Raw genomic sequence first — 27076 nt, 5'->3', positions numbered from 1 at the left:
AAATGTTTTAATTCTTTGATAAAAACTGTAATACAAAGGCCTACATTTTACTATTTATTTCAAGAGCAGGCAGGAAAGTCTTTTGAAGCAGAAGTACATGCTGTTAATCACAGAACACGGATGCTTAAACTTAGCCCATATTAATCTAAGATTGTCATAGTACACCTGGGCAAGAGAAAGAGCTCCTTAATCTTATGCAACCACACAAAATGAAGTGTGAAAATACCAGGTGATTTAGACTTTTGTGACAGAATAAATTAGCAATGAATAGAAAGCCCACCCCAAAGTCAGACTGATCATCACCTGGGTTTGATGGAAAGGACCTTTTTGTTTGAAACAACAGCGCCACCTAGTGGCTGGATAGCAACAGTGACTTGGGAGGCGCTCCAAATGGAAAATAAAGGAAAACAGAGATGGCATTGGGGTTTCTCGGAGAACACAATGATAATGCTGCGGGCAAACAGAGGTACACTGCGCCCCACAGTGACTGTACCTTGGAGGTCAGTTAGAGTCTGGGCAGGAACAGAAGCCTGAGCAGCACTTCCTGTAACTACATCTCCTAGATTTCATAAGAAAAAATAATTAGATTTCACAAAGAGAGATAACGGAATGAAATTTCTCTCCCTCTTAAGAATTGGGAGACGTTTTCATTCTATCAAACCACTGGAAAACACAGAGCACAGCCTGGAAAAATCAGCAGGACAATTACTCTAAACAAGGAACAAATTAAAAAGTAGAAGTGTTATCTTTTAAGAAAGTTGGCATCAATCCAAAGGCCACTTATATCAATGTATTTTGCCATGTGCATTTCATTACTTCTTTAGGTCTTTCCAAAGGCTTCCCCCCTTAAACAAAAAACAAAGTTACTGTCAAAGTTTTACAGTCACTCCTTTTTTAAAAATTGAGTCAGCTGAATATTAGCTTCCTTTTATTTATGTTTATTAATATTATTTATACTTATTAATAAGCAGACATGCTTTCAAAAAAGAATTTTCTCTCACACCAGAAATCATTTATCTTTAACTAGACTCAAGCACTCTCAGGTACTAGACAAAAGTGTTTGAAAAACAGCACATATCACGCGTACATTTTTAATTACAAATTAAGTAATTAAAAGATCTCATGAGCTACTATACATATCTGAGAAATGTCAATGTGCAAAAAAAACATAAGGGATGGCACTCTCTTGAACCCATGGTTATTATTTTGGGTAAGCCTTCTATTATGACTTCACCATGTCTTGTGTCCTTCTAAGAAAGAGACATTCAAGGCCAAGAAGAAGACACTGAGGAGTAAGTGGAGTCTTTCTCCTCGAAGCCTCCCTCTCCCCCTTTCGGAGCCTCAACCCAATTTAGAAAGGAGGGCTGCTGAGCTTTTTGTTCCTGGTTGGTTACAGACTGGTCTTGATGGCTAGCTCAACATTCTGCATAATCAATTTAATATCACTATATAAAATGATACAAACTCATAAGCTGCTTCATGATTAACTGGTGCATAAAAAGCAATGATGTCCAGTCTTTTAAACCAGTTACACACACACACATACGCACACGTACGCGCGAAGGCACAAAAAAAAATCTACATGTGATTAATAGGTTCGTTCGGTGGTTCCCCCTTTGGTATTTACACAATAGTGAAAAATCCATTCCCGAATTAAATGCCATCCCCTAGTGCCCTGGGCACTCGCTTTAGGTATGATTTGCAACATGATCAGCTCATGTAGAATTTGCTGGGTTGTAATTACATTCCCACAGATCAATTAATAGCATCTCCTTTCATATTCCTCCTGTAACTGAAATAAAGTAAAACATCTGCCTGACAGGAGTTTAGAAAATAACAAAAGCAAGGAGGAGTCTGTAGACTATAGAAGTCATTAATTGACACATGAAAATCCCTCATTCCTCTTCCACAGTTGACTTTCAATGATCCGCTTTCATCTGTTTCATGCGCTTTGTCAATACCTGCAGAGGCTTTTAAATTTTAGTCTTGCCATCTCCTGCCTCCCTGCTGTCCCTGGGTCACCTCCTCCTGTTGCCTCTCATCCAGGGCCCCACGTGATCAGGAAGGCAAGTCTGTGTCCCCTGAACCACAGACTGTACTCCAAGTCAATCATAAATCAGTTTTGGATTATCCATAATACTGTTCTTCTATATCATCATGAATAATCAAGGAGTGGAATGTGTTATGAAAACCACATAAGCATTTTTATCTTCGTAAACAACGATTTTTCAAAACTTGTGAATTTTCCAGCAGAGTACGCTAAAAAAGATATTACATTTCTCCCCCCCTCAAAGGCACTGTGCATATGACTGATTACTGCTTCTACAGATAGCTCTGAGATCATTTAAAATCATGTCCCTAATACTAGGTCTCCTAACGGGCTGACTACTGTGCTGTTTATCAGACTAGCTGATACAGTTTCAAATTCATCAATGAGATAATAGAGTTGGGCAGACTTGGGAGAAGGAGACACAGGCATCCAGAAATTCTAGCACAGAATTACGTTCCACTCTAAAGGGTTTTATTTTAAAGACAAAGTCTGTCATTGGAAGGGCCCTTAGGGATCATAATTCGGTGCCCTCATTTTGCCGATGAGGGGACTGAGGCCCAGAGGGATTAGCGACTCACCTGAGTTAGAAAGCTAGGCGTGAAAGAGCCGAGACCCAGTTCCCAGGCTCATGCTCTTCTTGCCCCCTTTGCTTTCTGATAGATTTACTCTCAGGGCAACTCACCAAAGAAAGCTGCACCTATGTTTGTGTTTTAAAAATGTGTAAGTGTCCCTCCAGAGAAGAATGGTGCATAAACGTAGGTGCTGTACAGAGGGAGGCCGTCATGATTCACAGAAAGAGGAATTTCAGTGTAGCTGGCTGTGCTGGCAGCTGGCTGTGTCACTGCGGCCAGGTCACTTTGTTTTCAAAGCCTCAGTTTCTCCATATGCAAAATAAGAGATTGGACTAGATCATCTCTATGATTCCTGGCGGCGCCAGCTAGGATGCTGTGAAAACACAAAGAGCTCCTAAAGACGACCACTTTCTTTCAGCACAGGGATCAGTTACAAAATACCCCAGTGATCCTTGTGTTCCAAATACTTTGCTTAAGTGTTCTGTTGTCTCCTTACGACTGGGGACTGTGTTTTCATCGATTGTTCCATCTCTTCGCACTTCCTCTCTCACTCAGTGGTATTAATACTTGACATTTCCTTAGAGACCCAACTTTATTCTGCTAGTCATTTGGCTTGGTTCCTTAGAAAATTTAAAATACAGTACTTAGAGACTCTCTGACTCATTTGCCTGCCATCAGTTAGAATTACTACTGACTATAGCTTGTTATCAAAGCAATATTGAAATTATATTTGTTTGGAACAATAAAACAGTACAATTAAGAAATATATAAAATAACATTCATTTCCATTCTGGAAGTGGGCATGTCTCCTGGCATTAAAATACATTTACAATATGCTAATGATTTTAAGTCTCCCTTTCTTTAAATCATGTGTGACGGCTCTGCATTAACAAGTAAGGAACATAATTTAAAGCAGTTATTCTTGTGCAAGGTAAACTTAATATTTTAATAAAAATTAAGATACTAATTATGTAATGACTAACACCTAATAGAAGAAAGATGTGAATAGAGCAAAGGCAGAGAGAAACTGGTATTAGGAAGGAATGTTCGTGTGTGCGTGTGTGCGCGCGCGCATCTGTGTATGTGTGTATGCGTGCACATGAGCATGTGTGCATGCTACCACCTCAGTTAGACAGCATTCTTAGGGAAGAAAAGTGTTGGCTTGAGTGGATTTTCTGGACACCTGATGCTTTTCTCTCTCAGCACTGGAGTACTAAAGGCTTAATCATCCTGCTGCCTTCTCAGACCGAGTGCATTGAATATTAGCCCCATCTTCATGTCTCAGGATCATATTAATGGCCATGCTTCCCAGAGAGCTGTTTTTCTAAACTATTCATGCTTCTTTCAACCATTATGTAGGGTAGGGAGGAGGAAAAGCATCATCATATCCATTTTATGGATGAGGTGTTGAGGCCGATTACCTGGCCTGAGAAATCAGTCAACTAAGCCTCTTGCAACTAGGCAGAAATGAAAAGGTAACAGGCTGCCCAGGAAAGACTCTTCTTGTACTGAGCTACACAGGCCTTTCTCATTCTTTTCAGGTTCTGGGCAGTGATCGTGATAGTCAGATCACTGAGCCGGTGACCTCTGGTTGTGATGTTACTCTATTAGGTCTGAGTCTTATCACATCAAACTCCAGCCTATGCTAGGATGACCCACCCAGGTTGGCTCGGTTATTTTAGAATCCCTCTCCTGCATGGCAGTGCCAGTAATCACAAGTTTAATACTGAGCACTGCTAATCTCAGATTATTTTGCAGATAGTCTATTGCCTGATGCTGCCTAAGCATCCAAAGGGCTTACAAGTGAATTTAAATCTAAATATCTGAAAACCCATAAATTGCTTTTTAACACTGCTCTTGATTTAGGAAACAAAACAAATGGATTCTAGCTTAAAAATTGGATTAAAACACTGAATTAAAAATGACTAAAATATTTATCACCTGAATGAGATATTTCAGAACCACAGGTCTTTTTTTTTTTTTAAATAAGAGGCTTAAGAAATTCCATCTTGTGATCAAAGTTTTCATCTGCTTCCCTTGCAGTCTTTTCTGTACCTTTGCTGAGTTGAACTGGCATGCTCTCTGATTTCATCATTCTCTGCTGCTGCATCTGCTGCGGTGGGTGATGATGCCGGGGGGCCTCTCCCGGGGTCCTGATGGTCATCACAGCAGGAGAGCTGCCGCTATTGCCACTGGGTACATGGCCAACAGCATTGCCTGTGGTCATTGCCGGACCAATTAACTTTCTGCCAAAATTAAGGAGGCTATTGGAGACCTTGTTTATGTTCAGAGGGGCAGCTTTGGCATTAGCTCTGAAAAATAAGATACAAATGAAGCGGTCAGATATGACAGAAGGAAAAGAAAATGACCCGCAACCCTGAGCATGGTCCTCCCACCCCCATCCACTTAAGCAGTGGTCCAAAAAATAGCATTGGCACAGCAAAGACAGTCACCAGAAGTCTCAACCAAAGATATTTACACAGTATGTTTACAAAGTAATGAGATGCTGTGTGTGGTTTATGGAGAAAGGCTAACATCCTGCGCTGAACTTTATATAAAAATGTACATGTGTAAGAGATACATGCACATCTCTCGTCTGCATTCAACATGAATCGCTAAGTCGTCAACAGAAGTTGGATTGATTAGCTTGAGGCCAGGAAATGGGTTTTTTCCCATCTTGGATTGTCCATCAGTGCCTAGCAAAGTACTTTTCACATCATAGGTAGGTAATAAATAAACATCTTCACTCAAATTGAGAATGAAAAAGGAAATCTCCTAATTTGTTGCTGGAAATTTTCACTTTTCTTTAGTGCTGAGTTCATGGCAGTGACTTCTGGCAGAGCCACTAGGTAATCCATCATTTTGAAAGATCTGCCATAGCCCTGCAGTCCCATAGTTGTAAGTAGAATCTATAGCACCTCCAGGAAGCCAATGATTTTTTGGCTAAATGCCCAACATGAGCTTGTTTCTTACAACTCCCATTTCTCTCAGAGAAGCTCCTTAAGGGATCCGATTTAATGAATTCTGGTTAATTGAAATTTTCATACTATTTTAGCTAGAATACACTCCAGCACTTTAGGACCTGTGATTTCATTGGTGTGACCAATTCTTCCATTTGTGTACATAGCAAAGTGCTCCTTTTCTAAGCAGACAACCTTCATAAGTTGCTATAGCTAAGAAAAATCAGCAGCCAGTGGCCACTCTAGTGATGAACTTCTTCAAACTTAGCTCTGCTGGTCCTTAGATGACAGCCCTATGATCTGGTACCAGGCCCACACTGGGTCTTTTCTAATTTGGTAATACCTGTCAGAATGTTTATTCCAAAGGCAGAATGCCAGGTTTCGAGTCAGAAGATCTAAGACCTCTGGTTTTTACTGTCCATTTCACCTCTATGGGCCTCAGTTTCCCCATCTGTAAAAGAGGGGTTGAACAAGATGGCCCTTGAGTTCCATTCTAGCTACAAATCAGTGATGCTTTGATTCTAAAAAGTGAGGGTCAGCTCCATGTCATGATGAAGCAATTCAGGTTGGTAGGGCTTTGCTAGGAAAAGAAAGGAGCTATTTTTTGTCCTTTAAAAAGGTACCTGGGGGCAGTTGGGTGGCGCAGTGAGTAGGGGACCAGCCCTGGAGTCAGGAGGACCTGAGTTCAAATCTGGCCTCAGACACTTGATACATTTAGCTAGATATGTGACCTTGAGCAAGTCACTTAACCCCAATTGCCCTGCCTCCCCCCCCCCAAAAGAAAAAAACAGAACAAAAAGGTACCTGAAAATTAAGTTTCCTAAAGGAAATATAGGTAACCTAGTTTGTGATTTACTTGTATATTTTCTATTAAAGTGCTGATGACTATTGCCTTGTCGTGATATGGCAGAGATCTTGGGTCACTAGCAGAGCATGATTCTGGGAGGCTCTACCAAAGCTCTGCATGGGGCCCTGTGCTGAATTATATTTGTTTGTCGCCTGAGGACCAGACAAGTGAGTTAGATTTGCGAAGTCCCATCTTCAGAGGGCTGGCCTTTAGGCGATGAATTGTTTCATCCACTGCAACTCATTGAAACTGCCTACTAAAATGAGGTGCAGTTGCGATCCTTTGAGGGCATGGGTGCCACTCAACATGATCAAACTCTGTATTTCTATGGAATTGTGGTCCCATCCTTGTGACATCCCATGTCCTCTAGTGGTCAACTTGACCATGATTCTTATATGATCCCACTCTCATCCATGTCCTTTGAAAGTCCTCCCCAAGGCCTTGGGGCTTCTTTTAGAAGTCCTGACATTGTGTGGACAGCAGTGGAGCACGTGGGCTGTTCACCCTGTGCGTGCTCTAGCTGCATGCCTGGCCCACGTCCTCTTCTAGTCACTCATTTCTCTCCTAGCCGCCGTATGCCACTTCTGTGCAATTCTTTGCAATATGTTGCAATCTACTCTTGCCCTCTGTGTGTTCCTCCATTGCCTCCTGGCAATTTAATTCTTTGGAGAATGCTATATTCCGTGACTCATAGTCATACAGAATCACTGGAATAACAGTGATATTGTAAGAGGACTTTTGTAAAACAAAATGTCACCTTAAATTTTAGGGCTTAAAGGTTCTTCTCCAACAAGATGCTTCCCATGTGTATGGCAGAATCATGTGGTTATATCCTTAAGAGATACAACAACAGAACAAAGTTTGCTCAATGACTTCCAAATTATTAACATAAGTGAGGTGGCAAACAAGAAGATTTGCTGCTGGTCAGCCATTTTAGTCGCATCCAACACTTCAGAAGCCATTTGGGGTTCTCTTGGCAGAGATACTGGAGGGATTTGCCATTTCCTTCTCCACCTCATTTTACAGATGAGGAAACTGAGGCAAACAGGATTAAGTCACTTGTCCAGGGTCACACAGCTAGTAAGTGTCTGAGGCTGGAACCAAACTCAGGTCTTCTTGACTCCAGGTCTGGTGCTCTAACCATTGTGCCATCTAGATCCCCAACGAGAGCATTTGTGTTTGTTAAAGGCACTTGCTACCACGATGGAGGATATTCAATGCAGAGTCCAAATGAAAGAAGGGCTCTGCACTGCTGTGGGGGTCTTACAGAAGCTCCTGCTTGCAGACTGCACTAAGACCTGGAGCACTGCAGAGTCTCCAAACGGGAACCATAATCATTTAGAAGGATCCAACTTAAAACCATCCAACTGGAACAAAAATGTCTACTGTTTGGACTCTAACATGCACTGCGCCTGGATTGGCCACCCACAGAGCCGGTCCACAAGCACAGAGCCGGTGTTGGGCAGAGGATGCAGTTGGATGATGAGCCCTACAGGTTCAGAATGAAACAGGAAAAAGAGATCCCTAACTGCTTCTACGAAATTTTGCAGTGCTTCCTACTGATGCCAAACTTCTACCTAAAACCAAGGTGTCTCATTTTAATAATGGACAATTAGCATTAGCTACCCACCTAGTGTAGCAGAGTGGAACGCCATCATGCACAAAAATCACAAGTCCCCAGAAGACCCTTGGAGAGCCTGAAGGAGCCACTCACCCCCACTTCTGTGTTCCATTTGTCAGACGACATTTTCATTTCTTCCAGTGAGTAATAAAGAGAGGTTCTACCATAACATGAAAGCACTTCCGGCTTATTTTACTTCTCAGCTTTAAAAGTCAAGATTCATAATTCACCAATATGAAGAAGTTATAATGTTGTTACCCTTTTTTATAAACAAAAATGTACTAGTCAAATTCCCATATTGCCAGCTGTAAAATTTATATGTTGATAAAAGTACTAAGAAACTGCTACGAGCGTTGTCAAGAGACTAGAGTGAATGTATCTTCATTACCACTAATAACACTTACTACAATTCACTAAAAACGTATAGATCAAGCCTGCTCCTGCAGGCAGTTTTTCATTTGGACGGCAGCACTTATGAAGGGAGGGGCACGGTTTTCCTATTTGGAACATTTGCTGTTGTTCGTAAACCACTTCTCCCTACTTTAACTATCCAACGTTTCAGCTTTTTTAGATTCTGAAGAACTTTGTGGAATTTAAATGCAACTTGATTTCGTGAATTTTCAGGGTGTAAATAAAAACAATAAGCTAATGTGGTCAGCATGCTGTCTAAGCTTTTTATGGAATTTTTATCCCAATGATTTAAGCAGAGGTGCTGAACCCATTAGCATCACATCAAGATTTCTTCACATTAAATGCGTTAACTCATGTTTTATAATTTAACTTGAGGCAAATCGACCTTTATTGTTGACAATGATTATACAAGATAATATTCTATCAAGTCAGGTCTGTTCCATTAATGGAAATAAAGAGTAATCAGAGATGCTAATGGACAGGAAGACTAGATTGGATTAAGCATGGAGTACAAGACGGAAATGAGTAGAAGAACCAAACCTCTTCAAGCAAGAGGATTTAGGAATTTTCAAGACACTGAATATCTGTATGTACTTGTGTACTCTGTGGTTGTGTTGGAAGTTACAGCTTTTGAAGGGTTTCACTGCTGGGAATTAAAAGGATGGCTTTTGAGAGAAATTAGATAGGCTAGTCAGTGCTGAAGCAATAGGCCTCTTTATTTGGCGTGTTTAAGGGAATGTCCCCAAAGTCATGAGGCTTAAATGGAGCTATCCAGGGGCTATAGGAAGGAATGTGAAGGGATGCAATCAGAAAGCCCAAATAGGACAGGATATGTGGAACCTGGTCATAGTAAACAGCAGGACAAGACACAACCCAAACTCAGAAGTCACAGGTATCAGGCTAGGGAGTCCTAGAAGGGGCTGATCCAAGCACTTGGTCAAGCTCTCACTCACGTCACCTTCACTTCATGCATCGGTTATCACAAAGAGGACCAGGTATATTAGAAGGAGGGCAGTATGTCACACTTCCAAGTCTTACTGGTTTCCCAATCATAGGCAGGGAGGTGCCCATCAGCAAAATTGCAAGAGAAACGGACATTTCTAGTATGGAGGTTTTCTGATAGGGTTCCATAAATGGAAGGAATTCCAGGTAAAGGAAATGTATGTAGCTAGGACAGAAACTATCTTTCTCAAGAAAGACAACCTGAAAAAAATTCTATGCTAACAAAAGTAGTGCATAGAAAAGTGCCTCACATAATATATTTGGTCTGAACCAAACTAGCTCCTTGGGAGAACCTCAGGATCAAGGGAAAAAGCTAGGTGGTTTATGCAACAGTTGATCCCCTAAATCTCCTTCTCCTGAAAGACAAAGCCAATGGAAGCTTGGTCTTGCAACTCAGAGGAGAAGCCTTTGGAGCCAAGAAAGAGAGTACCTATCTATCTCATCAAGGGGTCAGGGAGCCTCCAATGAACTAAATGCTGTCCACCATACTTCTTGCCCCTTTGCATCCCCAGGATTAAAAAAAAAAACAACTATTGTATGCCATTAAAATTGTTACTATTTCTCAGAAAACAGACTAATGCACCTTACATCCTGGTCAGCTCTCAAAATAAATAAACGATAATTTCCTCTCTAATTACACCTATACTTTGTATCTACGATCTACTTGGTACGGATATATTCCCAGCTGATGCAGTCTACACAATCCTCCTATGCTTTCTTCCCCTGTGTGATTTTAGTCTTCATAAATCCTTCAGAGCGAATCTCCTCAAGGTGTTAGAGGCTTTCCTTTGTCTTTGCATTTTGTGGACCCCAGTGCAGCACTCTGGCTACATGCCAACTGTCTTTCACTTCTCTCATAGAACTGATCTAACTCCTTTTCCTTCGATGCACGTCATTTATGATGTCTTTGGTACTTTTTGCGTGTAATAATTCCTAATGAATATGATGAAAATGCCTTAATCCACCATATTTTTTTTCCCCTTGTCCTTTGGGTCATCTGCAGTTCTCACTGTTCTGAGAACATGGTTTCCTACAGCCCACAGTAACAGTCACTAGAAGAATACTGATGTTAACAAGGTGGCCTTTTGTTGCTATATATAGGCGGAATCATTGAAAACACTACGTATTTTCTATAATGTGATCCAGTCGGCTCTCTACCCATTCAATTCTAGGTTCAATTCATAGTTCATATATAATGCTGATACAAGATATATGTGTGTATCTCTCTCTCTCTGTATAGATTTGTGTTGAGGGAATAATCCAATGGCCTTCCCATCCAATGGTACGTCATAGTCCGAGTATTTTTCATCCACTTTGTGTGTGTCTCTCTCTTTCTTTCTCTCTCTCTCTCTCTCTCTGTACACACACACACACACACACACACACACACACACACACGTATATATTTGTGTTGAGGGAATAATCCAATGGCCTTCCTATCCAACAGTATGTCATAGTCTGAGTAGTATGTATTTTTCTTGCAGTCTGGTTTCCCAGTGTAGGTGGCCAGATGGATCACTTGCAAATATGTATGGATCTTACTGAAGTCCCAGAAGGCTTAGTTTTGATGTGATCATCACAATATCCTCTGTGAGCAAGAGCATCTGACATGGCATAATGGAAATAGTGCCAGACACGGCTTCTCAACACCTAGTTTCATGTCTTAGTTCTGCTACTTTGTGTTATGTTCTGTGTAACTTTGGGCAAGTCAGTTTCCTTCTTTAGGCTTCAGTGCTTTGTCATCGTTTTTTTAAATATGTAAAAGTAGGGGTTAGACTTAACGAGTCCTAAGGTCCAAATGAGCTCTGGTATTCTGTAATTGTGTGGAGAATTCTGCCATGTTTAGGGAATCTTTCTCCTAAGTGAACTCTGTGTAGGACATCCTTTATGACACTGGCAAACTGCTTTGGCAAACATGTGTCTCCCAGGTTTTATGCCTTGTTTAATGTTAATGCTCAGCAGACTATTGAGCAAAGTTAACTTGCACCTACCAGACTCATGATTTTAATATATGGAAAGGAAACACACTTTTGTGGAAATTTTGTTCTGCTGAGTCAGATGCTTTTGGAAAATAAACCGATAACAAATATAGTGGGATTTGACATTCTCTATACAACTCAGTCAGTTGGGCAATTGTGAAGATGTGGTCTGCTCTAGAAAACGATGTGAAAGCCCACCTTTTCCCTTCTGTTATTTTCATTAAGGATTCCCTCATGTGTGTAAAGTCTATTCTCATAAAGGTTTTCGAGAGCATAAAAAGTAGCCTACATGGTATCAGTTGCAGAGACCTTTCTGAGCTGCTTCTCCTCCTTGCATTAAAACAGCATTTGTGAAGCTTTCAAAAATTGGGAGCATCATATCTTTTAAGATATCATGAAAACCACTTCCTGGGTGGCTTTAAAATTGCATAGACTCACCAGGGATTTTTTTTCTGTGTATATTTGGTCAGGTTTAGCTGTAATATGCTTATTCTATCACATGGTAGTAAGTTATTCTGATCCAAATATTGTGTCAAAGGAAACAAATGGAATTACTCAGTGTTGTGTTTAGGATTCATACCTATTTGAAACACATCTTATTAGCAACCCTAAGCAGCTGCTTAGAGGGTGGTGGTCTGGTATAACTGGTGTGCCAAAAGAAGTCTAGGGTTTAAATATTCATCTAAATTCTTTTGGAAAGCAGCTCAAACTAGATGAGGTTTGCCTTAAGAAGAGGACCCATCAATGACCCCAAGATATCTCTGAAGGCAGCCCAAGTGAGTTCTAATTCTTGGGAATGCTTTCCTCATACTGAGTTTCAATTTTCCTCTTGCAACACCCACCTGTTTCTGGAGCCAAACTAAGACAACTAAGCCTTCTTCCCATGACAGGCCTTCCAACGCTTGAAGGCAGCTGCCAGGTCCCCACAGAGGTCACCTCCAGGCTAAACCCCACTCAGAACCTTCAGCCAATCATGTCTCAGATTAAAGGCATAGCACCAGCCTGGTTGCCTTCCTCTGGACTCATTAAAGTCCTTAAATGATGGTGCCTGGAAGCAAGCACAGTCCTCCAGAGGAAGGTGACAGTGGGACCATCACCTCCTTATTCTTGGAAGCTCAGTCCCTCTTAATGCAGCCCACAATCCCACTAGTTCTCGGGGTTGTCATATCACACTGACTCATCTTGAGTTTACAGCCCACTAAATCACTTGATCTTTCCCAGACCTGCTATCTTACATGCTTCCCCCAACTAATACCTGTGAAGTTCATTTAAGACTTAGCCTTTATCCTTACTGCTTTTCATCTGACTAGGTTTAGCCTGACACTCTAGTCTGTTAAGATCATTTTGGATCCAGCTTTTTTGCCATATGCAAAATGGATGAGCTTCACATTTATGCCTTGGATCCAAGTCATTAATAAAAATGTTATGCAGCCCAGGGTTAGGCACATATATTGGACACCTCCTGCCACATGGACCAATTCACAACCACTCTGAGTCTGCCTGTCCAACTAGGCTGACTCCATCTGACTGTATCCAGCCTGATCCACATCTTTCCATCTTCTCCACAAGAAAAGAATGAGACATTTTGTCAAAAACTTGGCTAAAATCTAAATCAAACATATCCCCGACATTTCTCTCATCTGCTAATTAGGTAATTCTATTAAAAAAAGAAATGAAATTAATCTATCGCTAACTGTTCTGTATGAAGCCATTTTAGGTCTTGGCAATCACCACTTTTGTAACTATATGTTCACCAAATGTCCCTTTAACAGTCTCTTCTGGAGTTTTTCTAGGAATCAAGGTCAAGCTTAAATTATGGCCTGTAATTTGAAGACTATGTCCTTTCTTCCTTTGAAAACTGGGATATTTGCCCTTTTCTAATCTTATGGTGTCTCTCCCACTTTCTATGATCTTTTAGGGCAGCTAGTTAGTGCAGTGGATAGAGTGCCGGGCAGGGAGTGAGGAAGATTCACCTTCCAGAGTTTAAATCTGGCCTCAGACTGGATGTATGACCCTGGGCAAGTCAATTAAACCTCTTTGACTCAGTTTCTTCATCTGTAAAATGAGCTGGAGAAAGAAGCGGCAAACTACTCCAGTATCTTTGTCAAGAAAACCCCAAACAGAGTCATGAAGAATTGGACATGAGTCAAACAAATGAATAACTGATACCTTCTAGCTGTGGGGCTCTGGCTGATTGACTCACCATCTCTGAGCCTAAATTTTTTTAGTTGTAAAATGGGATGTGAGAGGCAGCAGAGTCTAGCAGTGTGGACCTACTATGCTTCAGTCAAAATGTGCAACAGACTGGGTGCAGAAACAGATACAAAAAAAATCCAGCTTCTATTATATCAGACAAGAAATTTTTTAAAATACGCAAAACAATGCCATTCTTCTCACTAATTTTTTAAAAATATTCATTAAAAATATGTTTTAACATATAATAGATCTGTGTTTTTAAAAGAATGAATAAATATTTTAAAAATTTATTAGTTTTAATTTCTAATATGGTAAAAACAGATATAACCCAATAAACAAAAGCTCATTAGCATCCTCAATAACTTAAGGGTATAAAGGAATCCTGAGACCAAAAAACTTTGAGAACATCTGGTCTAGTGGATGGGGGCTGGTACCGAAGTCGGGAAATCCTAATTTAAGGCTAGCACTCATCTAGTGCTCTCCCAGGCGCCTGTGTCCTGAACTCACAAGGACATGTGAAGGTGGAATGAGATGATATATGCAAAGTTTTCCGTAGACCTTAGAACACTGTATTAGTCAGTCAGCTTGCCTTTAGTAAGCACCTACTACGTACTTGGCACTGTACAAAGTGCTGGGGACACAAAGAGGGGCAAAATGGTAATTCTTTTCATCGTCGTGACCACCATTTCATTTTCATCTATTCCACTGAGGGTCAAGCAGTAGTGGCCTTGGGGTACCTTATCCTGCTACTGTTCCTTGACACACTGTGGCCCAAGCGGAGATCAGCCAAAGCATCAGGATGTAAGTTTATCCTCTGGAGGCTCCCTGAAAGCTTCCGCAGGACAACTACAAGAGGGATTATGTGTCCTCACCTTACTTACACATAATTTTAACGTCCTGTGCTAAAACTTCTCATTGCATGCATCTTGGATTATGAGTATCCGGCATGGCAACATGAATTAAAAATATTGTTCTTATTTTTGGATACAATAAGTTGCTGTTGGAAGGCATGGAGCTGAAGTTTCATCACTGGATGTTCTAGATGGCTTGACAACATATGTTCAGTTTGGAGGTGAAATAAATTGTATGGGCCTTTATGACTACTTTTTCAGGACCCTGATCTGTTCAGGAAGCTCAGATGTATCCAGAAAATTCAATGCGTCTCCTGTATACAGTTCTAGGGAAAGGCTCTGCAGATGTCCCAGGGAGCAGGGGCCCAAGAGTATCTTCTGCAGCGGGCTCCAAGAAGGATTCTCAGAGGGACAGGGTGTCAAGGGATCTAGCGCAGGAGACAATGCAGAGGCAAGGCCAAGGCTTTTGGGAGAGGTTGCCAAAGTATTTGCTATTAAGGCAGTTGCCACAGTAAATTCATCCTGGGTACAATGATCTGGAAGAGGATGTAGATGCTGGAAAGGAGGAAGAGCCATGCTTCTGTCCACAGAAACTCTCAATTCAGCACTTGGAGGACTGTCAGGATCTAAATGGTGCAGATATGGCAGCAACAGACAGAAGACTGGGAAGGGAAGATCTCAGGTTGGTACTTTATGGTTCTACCAGTAGAGCTGTGAGGAGTCAGAATGTATTTCTGAAGAGAAGGAGCTCAAACAGTCCCTGGCTGATCAAATACTCAGCAAAATAAACCAAATGATAGCTCTTAAAGATTTTGTGTGTTCCTTGAAAGAAGCTCAGCTCTAAGTTGGGGTGAGACTCTGGGCTCTCTCTTGACATGACAGGCTGCTGAGCTGAGGTCTTAGGCTCCTCATTTTTTTTTAGCAAAAACTGTTGGATCTGGGGATCTGAGAAGCAGAAAAGTAAGTTGCTGTCAGGGGGCCAGTCACAGCTCCTCCTCTCCCCAAATACCTGAAGACCACCGAGAGAACACCCAACCTTGAATGGAAGGCAGGAAGGGCTAGGTAGGTTATCTCCCCAGGCCAAAGAAAATGCTGGCTAGGAGAATATCACTTGGGCTGGTCCCAACTTCCTGGGAAAGGGTGACCAGCAGCACAGACATCACAGAGAAAAACTCAAGGGCTGTGGGACAGCAGGTGAAGGCTGAGAGGAGCGAGTACCTTGATAAGGAATGTAGGCAGAATGTTGACCAAGAGTATAGGAGCTATAGACACTCTTTGGGTCATGGAGGGAATGTTGGCCCTGGATCCACAAAGCAATTTCCTTATAACAACTTTACTGAGCATAAATCCATCTCCCACCTCCCTAAGAGAGGAGATAATCTATTCAACAATGAAGCTAGTACTGGGATAAAACTGACGTGGCTGAGGATGGGAGTGTCAAGTGTTTATGAAGTGATGCTGTCCCTTGGTGGGAAACTAAGTAATAGTTTCTTCTGTAATAATGGTCAGGGTCTAGTACAGTTTATTGGTTGAGTTCTTCAGGCTATTTTGAGATCTCTTTTTTTTTTGGTAGTGTGGATGTTTTTCATCTTTCAGTCCATGAAAGATAGAAAGCTTCTGATATATAGAATTCTAGTCACCAGCTCATGTCTTCTGAGGTGCTCCATTTTTATAGCTTAGAGTGATGTGTTCCATAGTTACTCTCTGTGGTTTCCTTCCAAGATCTAGATGGATCACTAAGTGGCCCTTAGGAATCCTTATCCTCTCTAACAATAATTGTTTTTATAATTTCTGGTGTCAATAATAACCCAGTCCCAGATTGTCAACACAATCCCCACCATTTCCACAAACAGATCTGTGACTCATTCATTGTTCAACACGGCTTTGCTGACATGTTGCTAGCTAAGTTTATGTGGATGTCATCTATATAGGGGCCTCTATTCCATTCTTGAATTTTAGACATTTCATAGGTTTCACAAAGAACTGAACCACTTTTGTTTATATTTGACAAATTCAGTGGCATGTTCCTGTTTTCAGATTTGACCATGGCTTAGTACAATCTGTTTACTCCAAAAATATTTCTGCAGGTTGACTTGTTCTAAGAATGTCTATTAATCCTATTCTTCCTCTTTGAAGATTCATCAGCTGTTAAACTTGGGAATAATATTCTGTGAGGAAAAGGACTTGAGATTTCTCTTGCATGAAAATATCTTGAACATTTCTAAAAAGTAAATTCATAGCCCAGTGCTTCGTAAAACAGATATATTTTAGGGTTTAAAGGAAGAACTTTCATAGTGGTATGAATCTAATATGAGAAAGAGATATAAGCTAAAAATAGGAACAGAAAAAAGTCTAAGAAGTATCAATTTTCTGTTGAGACAGTTATGAGCAAAATATACCAGAATATTATTAGGAACAATTTTTCCCTTAAGAAAAACAGACAGAATTTACTTGAAAATTAGGCTTGGATAGAACATTTCCAACACTTACAGATAATTCCTTCCCTGAATTGACCTCACACATTATTACTGTTCTATTTCACAAAATTCAGAAGGTAAGCAACATGAGAATGTGCCAAGCCACATGCAGATGAGAAGACCAGATTGTTTCTGCTGAATGAATTAGCCTCAGTCTTCTTTTCTCCCAAATTATTGTTTAAAAAGACAAAATTATATTGGAAGATGTTAAGTCTAGAGGACCTAATTTTTTTTTTAAGACCAAGGCTTTTATTTATTCACTTCTTGCATTTAAAATATTCTTCGATGACATCTTTGGCCTGAGATTCCTTGCCATAGTCCTTAACAACAACGCAGCTGCAACCAACCACTTTACGGGGCTTTCCCTCTCTGTCAATTTTACAGAGGCCTACCCATTCACCCAGCTTCTTGTTGTCATCAACCTTGATCAAGTTGATCTGATGCTCAGCACACAGGGCCTCAACCAACTTTACATACATAGGTTCATCACAGTTGGAAGCAAGAACACAAAGATGGGCTGGGCGTTTGTCCAAGGCTTTGGCAGCTTCACGAATTCCACGAGCTAGGCCATCGTGGATGAGTGCGGTCTTCAGCACTTCTTATAGAGCGGTGTTAACGTCCATTACACCTCCAGCAGCAATGCCTTCCTCGGCCATGGCAGCGGTTCACGGGTGAAGCTAAATCTTGAAAACACCCGGGAGCCTCCGCCTCCCGCTCGACTCAGCGGCGACAGGGAAAGAGCTAGAGGACCTAATTTTAACAAGCCTCATGAACTAATCCAAGCTACTAAAGATGTAAAGGGATTAGGTAAATATTTATATTTGCTATCTTCTAAACTAGCTTAGTTCAGGCTATAGACATTTAACATAAATAAGTCTTTTTAAGATAAGAACATATATCCATTTTTATTATTATAAAAATGAGTGTCACTTGTGTTCCAGTGAAAAAGTTGTCTACAGGAGTGTTTAAAATGACAAAAATTCAAGAGCATGAAGATATGGGAAATGGCCTTCTAGGAAATGTCATCTAACCAGAAGTACCATTGACCTAAGACTCACAATTTCAAAACAAGTTCTAAAAAGCTGACTCAATTTCTCTATGCCCTGACTAAAAAGAAAACACTTTTGTATTTTTAATATTATATATGGAATTGCTAAAATAAATAAAATATTTTTCTTTGAATAATTCAAATTCAAGAGAATATCTTTTATTCGTTCCAAAAGTTCATACTGAATCTTCAGGTCTGTTTAGAATGATGCTTGTGCCCTTTGGGTAGCATTTTTAGGGATAGGGTGGGGGAAATATCTGATATACTACACTTGGTCAATTTTCCAATCAGTAAAATTTATGAAGTTTTACATAACACCTGTACTGTCATTGTATCTACACATACTCATCACTGTAGGGTTTGGAGCTCTGCCTCATAGGACTTTTAAGAACTGTGGTGATGTTTTAAGAGGCAGCACTGTGATCTGGAAAGAGCATGGCACTTGAAATGAGTAGTCATGGCTTCAAGCTAGTGACTGGGAAGCTACATGACTTTATGAGGTGATGGTTTATCTCAAGTGGTTTCTGTGATTCCCTAGGACTTTTGAGCCTACACTGAGGCAAGAAAGATGGACATACTTTTCCTCTTTCATAGGAATGAAAAGAAAATCTTTAACCTAAGAGTTAAAACAGAAAATTCCTAGCTATTTTTGACACAATGCTGAATTAGTAGGCCCTGCCCCCGAACCTGACTATCTTACCTAAAGCCATTTAATTTATAATACTATTGCATTTAAATAACTCTTAGTGTCTTCTGGAATTCTGATCAGCCACAGGATTATTAATGTTGAGAATTATCTAATCTGAGAGAGAATAAAAGACAAGGCAAGCTTCTGGGTGTGTAGATGCGCCCACTCCTGATGTATTATCATTATCTAATTCTCTAAACTACACTACATATGGTAAAATATCTGTGGGGGGAAAGTAGAAAATTGTGGGTCTAAATACCATGAACACTAAAACATAAAATATTGGTAAATTATGAAGGTGGAAATTAACAAACAAAATCTTAAAATGAATCTCTTTGCCTTTTTAGCTATTTAAAAACTCAATACACACATGCTCTGATTTAAGGCCAGTTGCACACAAAATCCAAAACAAAACCCAGGCTTATTCAACAGAAAATTCAGAGAGGATTATTTATATCCTAAAAGAACTATTGGTTTTGCAAAATTATTCTTTAAATAGCAAATTCTCCTAGGACATATAACTATTATGTAGGGTGAGGTACATTTGTGGTCCATTTTGCTATGGTCTGGTAAAAATTCTAAACTTCTGGCTGAAGAGCAAAGGGATGATATAAAATTAATTGTGTTCATGTGAATAATACTTTGAAAACACAGGAGGAGAAACTTCTCCATGTACGCACAACTAACAACAATTCACAGGCATGTTTTTGCTAGAGATTTTCATCTATATAAAATAATTCCTGTAGGGTAATCGTTGACTGTACCCCATAGGAAGGACGGAATGGGCTTTGTTGTGCTATGCCTATCAACAAAGAAGCACACCTCAGGTGAGATTACAGGCGCTTGAGCAAGATGGGATGGAGGATTTAGAGTCAGGGCTTAGGTCAGAAAGGCAGAGACCTGGAATGGGCAAGATCCCCATGCTTGACAATCAGGGCTAAGGTGCTGTCATTGGGTAAGTTACTTAATTTAATCTAACCTTTGATAGCTAGGAGATGGGGAACTGGAAAACCCAAGAGGAAAATGGTCAGCTAGGGGTCTCTGAATCCTGCTCCTCTGACTCTGGGGATGAAGACTAGCTTCTTCTATGTTGTCCCCATTAGTGCTTAGTTTAAATAAGCTTATCCTAGTCACGAATCTGGGCTTGGGTTGCCCTTGGTATTCCATCTCATTTATAAACAGATGCAGCTGAGGTAGTTCAGGCTCTCGAGGGATTCCTGATACAGACTGGTCAGTTGATGGAACATTTGTTTTGTGATCCTGCAATGAATAAAGGAACCCGCCATTTTGAAAAGTTGTGCTGTGCCATCTCTTAAAAACATTAGACCCATTAAAGTTAAGTAATGTACAGATGCATTAGGGAAGATAAGCATTCTCTTCTTTTCCTTAATTTCAGCACATGTATGGGACTAATTAGAGATTGCTCTCTTTTAACGTAGAGAAATTTTGTGCTATGCATACTCAGTACGGCTTTTTTAGTAGCAATAGACTCTTAAATTAAAACCTTTAAAAATTAAATAGGTATTTCCTAAGACTAGTCACAATTTAGACATTTTTAAAAAACCAACTTTTGCATATTTGAGCAAAAAAGTAACAAGATTTAAAATGTTAAATTATCTTTTCTTTTTTCTTAGTTAACAGCTGATGTTAATGGAATGATGAAGAAAAAGTCGGTTCCCACTTGGTGCATGTGTGTGTCTTTGAAAGAAATTTATCAGCAAGTAAAATCAGGGTATGCTGTGTATTACCCATGTATGTAATGGAGAGCCTATCACTAAAATACCTAGGCACTTGCTTTAAAGACTTAATTATAGCAATCCATGGTAAAGCAGAGAAGAGAAATCAGGCTTCTTGATTTCTGGTGATATTCTTATCCATGAGATCACATGGCATTCTTGCACTCCGCTTCCCTTATATGGTTATGTCATACTAATAGAAGGCCATTGCCACAAAAGGAACAGGCATCAGCTTTCCCCAGACTCCATGAAATTAGCTGTCTCTTTATCCCCTAATTCCCAGCTCCTTCCGGTGACTCGCTTCCTAGCCATTTCTTCAGGGAACCTCATCTGCGCTCTCCCAGCCCCTCCACAGTCCCCTTACTTGGGCCACTTCTCCCCTACTTCCTGTCCAATGTACTTGGACTTAGATGTACGAATAGCAGGGTGAATGTGAACTCTACTCATTGGTTCCAGTTTGGTCCAAGCTCAATCTGAGCATCCTAGGCCTAAAAATAGCTCAATGAAAGCCTCACCAAATAGGACGTAGCTAAGGCATGGAATATAGTCTGCTGAAGAGTTTGTGACTGAGTGTCAGGGCGGCAAGTCTGAAGTAGCCCAGGGAACAAACTGCCCCTACAAAAAGCTCTGGGGAACTTTGGATGTTCTTCCCCCACATGAACTTGGGACAAGTGCTTGGAAAAAAAAGAAATCCGGCTTTTTAACCCTGGGTAACGAGCATCTCATACCTCTTATATTGGACAGGAAGTACTAATAGCTGGGGGATGGGGCAGGGAAGAGATGAAAGAGCTTCATGGGGAGATAGGGCCTAGCAAAGCCAACACGAATACACACACACACACATAAATAAACAGAAAATAAATCCAGGGATAACTCATATGTCAGTGAGCTGGATGTAAATATATAGGACGCCGCAACAGAAGAATGGATTAACACATGAGAATAGAGTGAAACGGACCGATTTATGGAAACAAAGGCGCCAAAGTTCAAAGTTCATTTCTGCCATTTTCTCACATTTTCTTTCCCTCTAAGGAAGTTCTGCTGCCATGAGACAGTGTTCCCATGTCACAGCAAACGGGAAAAGATGAGGGAAGAACAGAGGAACAATGGGAAACAGAGGGACCTTTTCTCTTACTTACATGGTTACCTGTGAAAACACTTTCAACTTGGCAGCATGACTGACATGCCCATGTTTAGATGATAATTTTGATTAGTGTTGTCCAAGAGAAAGAGTGCAGGCTTTGGCATCCAAGACCTGGGTTCAAATTACACTCTGACGCTTCTTGGTTATGACTTCGGGAAGCTGCTTCATTCACCTCCAGGGGCTTCAGTCCCCTCATCTGTCCTCATTTGAGGGTCTGGACTAGAAGCCATCAAGTTCCTTTTTGGTTCTAGAGCAATGGCCCAAGGATCTTGGTAAACACTAATGAGCCTGTGTTTTGGCTCTAGTTCTTTTGTGGAGATCCCATTTTGTAGAAATGATTTAAAAAAATACGTTGTGGAACTGCCTCTCTGTCTCCATCAAGCCAACCAATATTTGGAAATAGACCATTTAAGTCCATATCATTTAGCCCTGGTTTAGCTTTAGAAATGTTGAGTGGGGGCAGCTAGGTGGCGCAGTGAATAGAGCACCGGCCCTGAAGTCAGGAGGACTTGAGTTCAAAACTGGCCTCAGACACTTGAAACGCTTACTAGCTTTGTGACCTTGGGCAAGTGACTTAACCCCAATTGCCCTGCCCTCCCCCCTGCAAAAAGAAAAAAGAAAGTAAAAAGAAATGTTGAATTGTTCAACGTCAAAAAATGAATTTGATAGCCTATGAATTTAATATCTCATTTCAAAACTAATGCTAATTTGTTAATTTTTAATGGTTCAAAACACCTCTTACATAATCAGTCCTTTACCTATGGTGAATTAAATTATTATATTTTACTTGGCATATGACATTTAATAATGAGTTTTAACAATAGCTTAATAAAATGCAGCATTCAGTATAGAGGGAATGCTTACCGGGTTTTATTCATAAGGTCTGCTCCACATGCCTTGTAATAATCTAAATTTTGTTGGAACTGATGCGTCACTGGTCTTGGATTTCTCTAAAGCAAAAACAGTTCAGAAAATAGGATTCAGAAAATACTTAAAACAAATTACAAATCAATAGTTAAAAAGTCTTAAATGAGACCATATATTGATAAATTTGTTTAACCAAGAGGAAATAAATAGAAGTAAAAAATGTAATATTTGGGTTTTATTTGGATAGTTGTTAGCAATGCTAGGGATTGTCTTACTGATTGAAAATCTGGAAAATGTATTAATTTGTCTTTTTTTGGTTATTGTTTCATCTGTTTTTTGACAGATACTTAACGTTGAGATATTAATTTTAAAATATAATTGGAAAAAGGCTAATCCTTTTAAGACCAACAAAATCACATGATCCATGACAAGTATAATGTATTTGCCAACTGGCTCTGAGAAATAAGATGTAGATGAAGATTACTTCAGAGGAACAGTTCCCGATGAGCATTACGTACACTATGTCCACTAGATGGCGCACGGAGTCTTTTGTTCTCCCTGAAGCTTAGGTGGTATTTCAGAATTTAGTTGATGCTTTACAATTATTCATTTCTGTGGCACAGAGTTTCATTTGCAAGCATTTGATAAGTGCCAAAAATGTGCTAGGCACTGGAAATCATTAGCACATTAACCATCACCTCACACAAGCCAATTTACCAATGCATGTTTTCATTGAAACAGCAACAGAATTGCTTTTCTGGAACTTACCACTATTTGTAAACACTAAAGAAAGCTCCTCTGTTATTCATAGTCAATCAAAGATTGTGTCAGATGGCAGGGACACAAAGCTAGGCCACAAGCCTTGGTCTCAAGATGCTTACAATCTAGCCGGGAAGAAAATAGGTGTACAAATATGTAGGCCGCATGGGGGAATGTGAATGATGCAAGGGGGAGGTTCAGGCAGTGGCTGGAGAACGATGAGGAAGCCAGGGTCATTCCTGGCTGGAAGCTGGGAGAAGGAAATACTGCCAGGCAGGGAGAGGCTTTGAAGGGATGAGTCTAGTAGGGCTGAAGAAGTTAAGACCAAAGGCTGGAGAGCCTTGAAGGAGGATCAGGAGCTCATGTTCTGTTCAGCGGGCAATGAGGAGCCACTGGAGCTATCTGTTTAAGGAGTTTATCAAAGCAGTGAATTAGGACAATTACCGAGGCAGTGGCATGAAGCAGTTTGTTTAATTTGGGATGGTGACTAAGGCTTTTCCCCAGGGCACTGGAATCCAGGGAGTAATGATGGCATTTGTACTACTTGAATGGAAAGCAAAAACAGAGCTCAGCACCTAGTTATTAGCAAGCTTAACTAGCCTTGGTGGTCATATTCTAGGTATGACTTAGAGGATACTCTCATGTCTCACCAGTCTGGCCTGGCCTATCCTCCCCACCCCCATTGTTAGTAACATTCCCCAATGGTGGTTTGGTGCGATCCTGGAGTCTTGTGTCCTTGGCATGGGATGGTTTCTGGATCTTTCTCCCCCATAAGACCTGGTATCCTAAAGCACCACTTGCCTTGTGATTCCCCTGTTCCTCTCTCCTCTTCCTAGCCACTTAAGGCATTTTGTGGTGCTTGCCCTTGGTGTGAGAACTGTTAGTTTTGGAAGGGTGTGAAGAATGTATAAGAGAGGGTTCAGACAGACAGACTGGAAGCAGAAAGGCCAGTTAGGATGCTATTACAATAGTTGACATATTTGGGATTCTATAAAAATACCACTTTTCCCAAATAGAAGCTTTTCACAAGCGAATGAAATTTAAACAAATGAATACCTCTTAAACAAATACATTTCCAATGAAACAAATAAATAAAAATCTAAGCAAAGAATGGTTCTTTAAAACCATAATTACGAATTTTCCATAAAAATACTTAAAATAAAAACAGGGAAAGGTTTTGTTTTTTAAACCTTTTATATGAATCTCAACTGTATTTGCATACATAAGCAGGCTCATCTGAAATCAGCACACATTAACTTTTTGCCTTTTTTTTTTAAGCTCCACTACTACTGCTTTTTTGAGAGAGGGAGTTCTTAACTTTTTTGTATCACAGTCCCTTTTGGCGGTCTTGTGAAGCCCATGGATTCATTCTGAAAATGCTTAAAATAATGTATTTAAATGCAAGACAATGCATTTAAATACATAAAATAAAACGTAAAGAAAATGAATTCTACTGAAATACAGTTATCAAAATGTTTTTAAAAAAAGTTCATGGACCTCCATCTAAGAACTCCTGCTTTTTAGAGATCTACCTATAAATAAAATGGTACATTCTACCTTAATGCAAAGAATTCATGTAGGTTAACATCTTCAGAGGGGAATATAACACTAGAGTATTAAATGTTAAGGTTAAATAATTGTAATTCATCAAGCTAACGAGCTGTGATTTAATGACCAAAATGGCCCTATTCTTTCTCTGTTTTTTTTAAAAAAATGCACCTTTCATATGTCTACCAAACCCGCTCCAATCAATTAACAGAAATGACAATCTCTTGATTTCACTACCTACTATTCCACGGCTTTGGTATTCAACTGAGTTCTGAGATAATCAAATCTGAATTGCCTTGATGAAGATAACTGATGATTCCATGACTACCATACGATTAAGTCTAACAGTGCAACTTTTCCATCTCTAGGAATTACATAGGTTTCCTTGCAGTGGTTGATGATAACCTGAACCTGGGTATAATGGAAATGTAAAAGAAAGGTTAAAACCATTGGCAGGTCTCTAATGCTACATTCGTGATTTATCTAAAAAAATTACCTCCACTAGGCTATCACTTACGGCTAAAATTTTATTCTTTACTTCCAGTACTTAAAAATACATCATTTTTGCAAAAATAACAAAAAGCTCCGTTTCTGACTTCCAATACATGGAGAGAGGATTACTTTACTTTTTTTTAGCTTAAAAAATGAAAAGAGATCATGTAAAGCAGTTTGAAACTTATTTATCAAGAAATGACAAGCAATTCAAGGGTACCAAGGGTTGATCTAAGTACTCAGAGTGATTATCAAAAATAATGATCTAACTTGAACACATGAATGAGATTCAAGTATTGCTCTCATTTAGGGCCCATTTAAATTCCTCAGAGGCTTACTGGTATCAAAGGGAGAGTCATTTAAAGTGGAAAAGAATGAAAATAAGATATTGAAAAATGGAATTTAAAATGTAAGACAATGGCTGAAGATTATTGCATGGCGTCATGATGCCTCTTAAGACAATACCACTATTTAAATATAAATACATACAGGCAAGTAAATGAACACACATAAAAACTACCATGTGCTGTAAGCAATCTGCCTCCTAAATATCCTCAACATTGATTGAAGCTTAATGTAAAAACAAAAAAAAACCCAAACCCCAAAACAAACAAAACCATTGACAGATTTAGGAATTAAGATTTAATATTTCTATGCCTTGAAAGCTTATGTAGGATTCTTTATGCACACCCCTATTTTATGTACAGTGTCTAAAGTTTCAAATGGTTTCAGCATTCTTGACCTACATCTTTTTCCAAATTAAAACTTCTATTCTGCACCATTTAACAATTTATCACTGACAAATCTGGGATTCCTATTACATAGGGTGTCCTAAAAGTCAGTCCAGTTTTAAACTTAAGCTACTGAAACTTACAACTGAGACTTGCAGGATAATCTATATTTAGCAGCCACCGGAATTACTAGGGTCTTAATCTCAGTGGGTACATGTTTTCATTCCTCACTACTTCAACTTACTAATGCTCATACTATGGAACTCCTATTAACTGGTGTTCAAAGTTGTCTTTATCTGAACAGAATAATTAAGAACTACTTTTAACCTCATTTCACACCAAGATAGTCTAATTAGTTAAAAAACCACACCTCACACATTTAATTTTTAAAATGTATAGAATGCAATTTATTAGGTTTCTGCTCTACTTTGAAAAATCCCTTTTAGCTAATTCTCCTTGTAGTGAGGGGTAAATATCAGTGAAAAGATCATTCTGTATACACATCCATACTAATGCTATATTATACTTTGGGCACATTGTACCACTAGGAGATGGCATCATCAATATGGTATAAAATTCATGTCCATTCCTGAAGTCTCTGGGCACAAACATAAACATTAGAAAATCCTTTCCAAATTCAGTAGGGTAAATCAAACTTAGGTTTTCTATCAACAAGAGAAATTGAATGAGTGTTGGTTTTCTTTCACAGACTTTCCAGAATCGGTTTAGTAGAGACCTCTTGCATGTTCTATGCTAGCTACTTTCAAAGTACGAAAGAGTTATTCTTTTGGATGTCTTGTTTATCTTGAGCCTTTTTATTTTATATTACTATAAGAATGCTAGAAATCCCAAGGAGGTTTTCTTTGGAAGGTAAACGACGAAACTGAATGACAAGGAAGGCTTTTTTTGGTGGATGGCAAGAGAAGAAAACATCCCATAGGGCTATGAGACTCAGAAAGAAAAACTAAAATCAACTTTATTTCTCATTTGATTTCTAAAATGCTTTGGCCAATTTAGTTATAGTGAATACATGACGGAAATAATCTGTGGCATTAACTATGTGGCTATTACTAAAACATGAAGGTGGGTACTTGGAG

The 27076-nt window shown here is 39.7% G+C and overlaps 1 protein-coding gene and 1 pseudogene across 7 annotated transcripts in view; both read right to left on the bottom strand.

The window, feature by feature from the left end:
- TBC1D5 (TBC1 domain family member 5) overlaps positions 1-27076 on the bottom strand; it is a 635464-nt gene that overhangs the window by 72777 nt on the left and 535611 nt on the right. For 6 of the 7 annotated variants that reach the window (XM_036758382.1, XM_036758384.1, XM_036758381.1 and 3 more), the window contains 2 exons: positions 22447-22532; positions 4678-4934 (listed from right to left, as the gene is read on the bottom strand). In XM_036758382.1, the coding sequence (XP_036614277.1) occupies positions 4678-4934; positions 22447-22532 (343 nt within the window). Of the gene's footprint in view, positions 1-493; positions 560-4677; positions 4935-22446; positions 22533-27076 lie in introns of all 7 variants that reach the window. The other variant, XM_036758387.1, reaches the window with a different exon arrangement.
- LOC118849511 lies at positions 17211-17701 on the bottom strand (annotated as a pseudogene).

This window comes from Trichosurus vulpecula, chromosome 5, assembly GCF_011100635.1.
Source record: "Trichosurus vulpecula isolate mTriVul1 chromosome 5, mTriVul1.pri, whole genome shotgun sequence".
NCBI classification, from domain to species: Eukaryota; Metazoa; Chordata; class Mammalia; order Diprotodontia; family Phalangeridae; genus Trichosurus; species Trichosurus vulpecula.
Note: the sequence above shows the minus strand (reverse complement) of the source record. Positions and strands in the feature narration are given on the sequence as shown.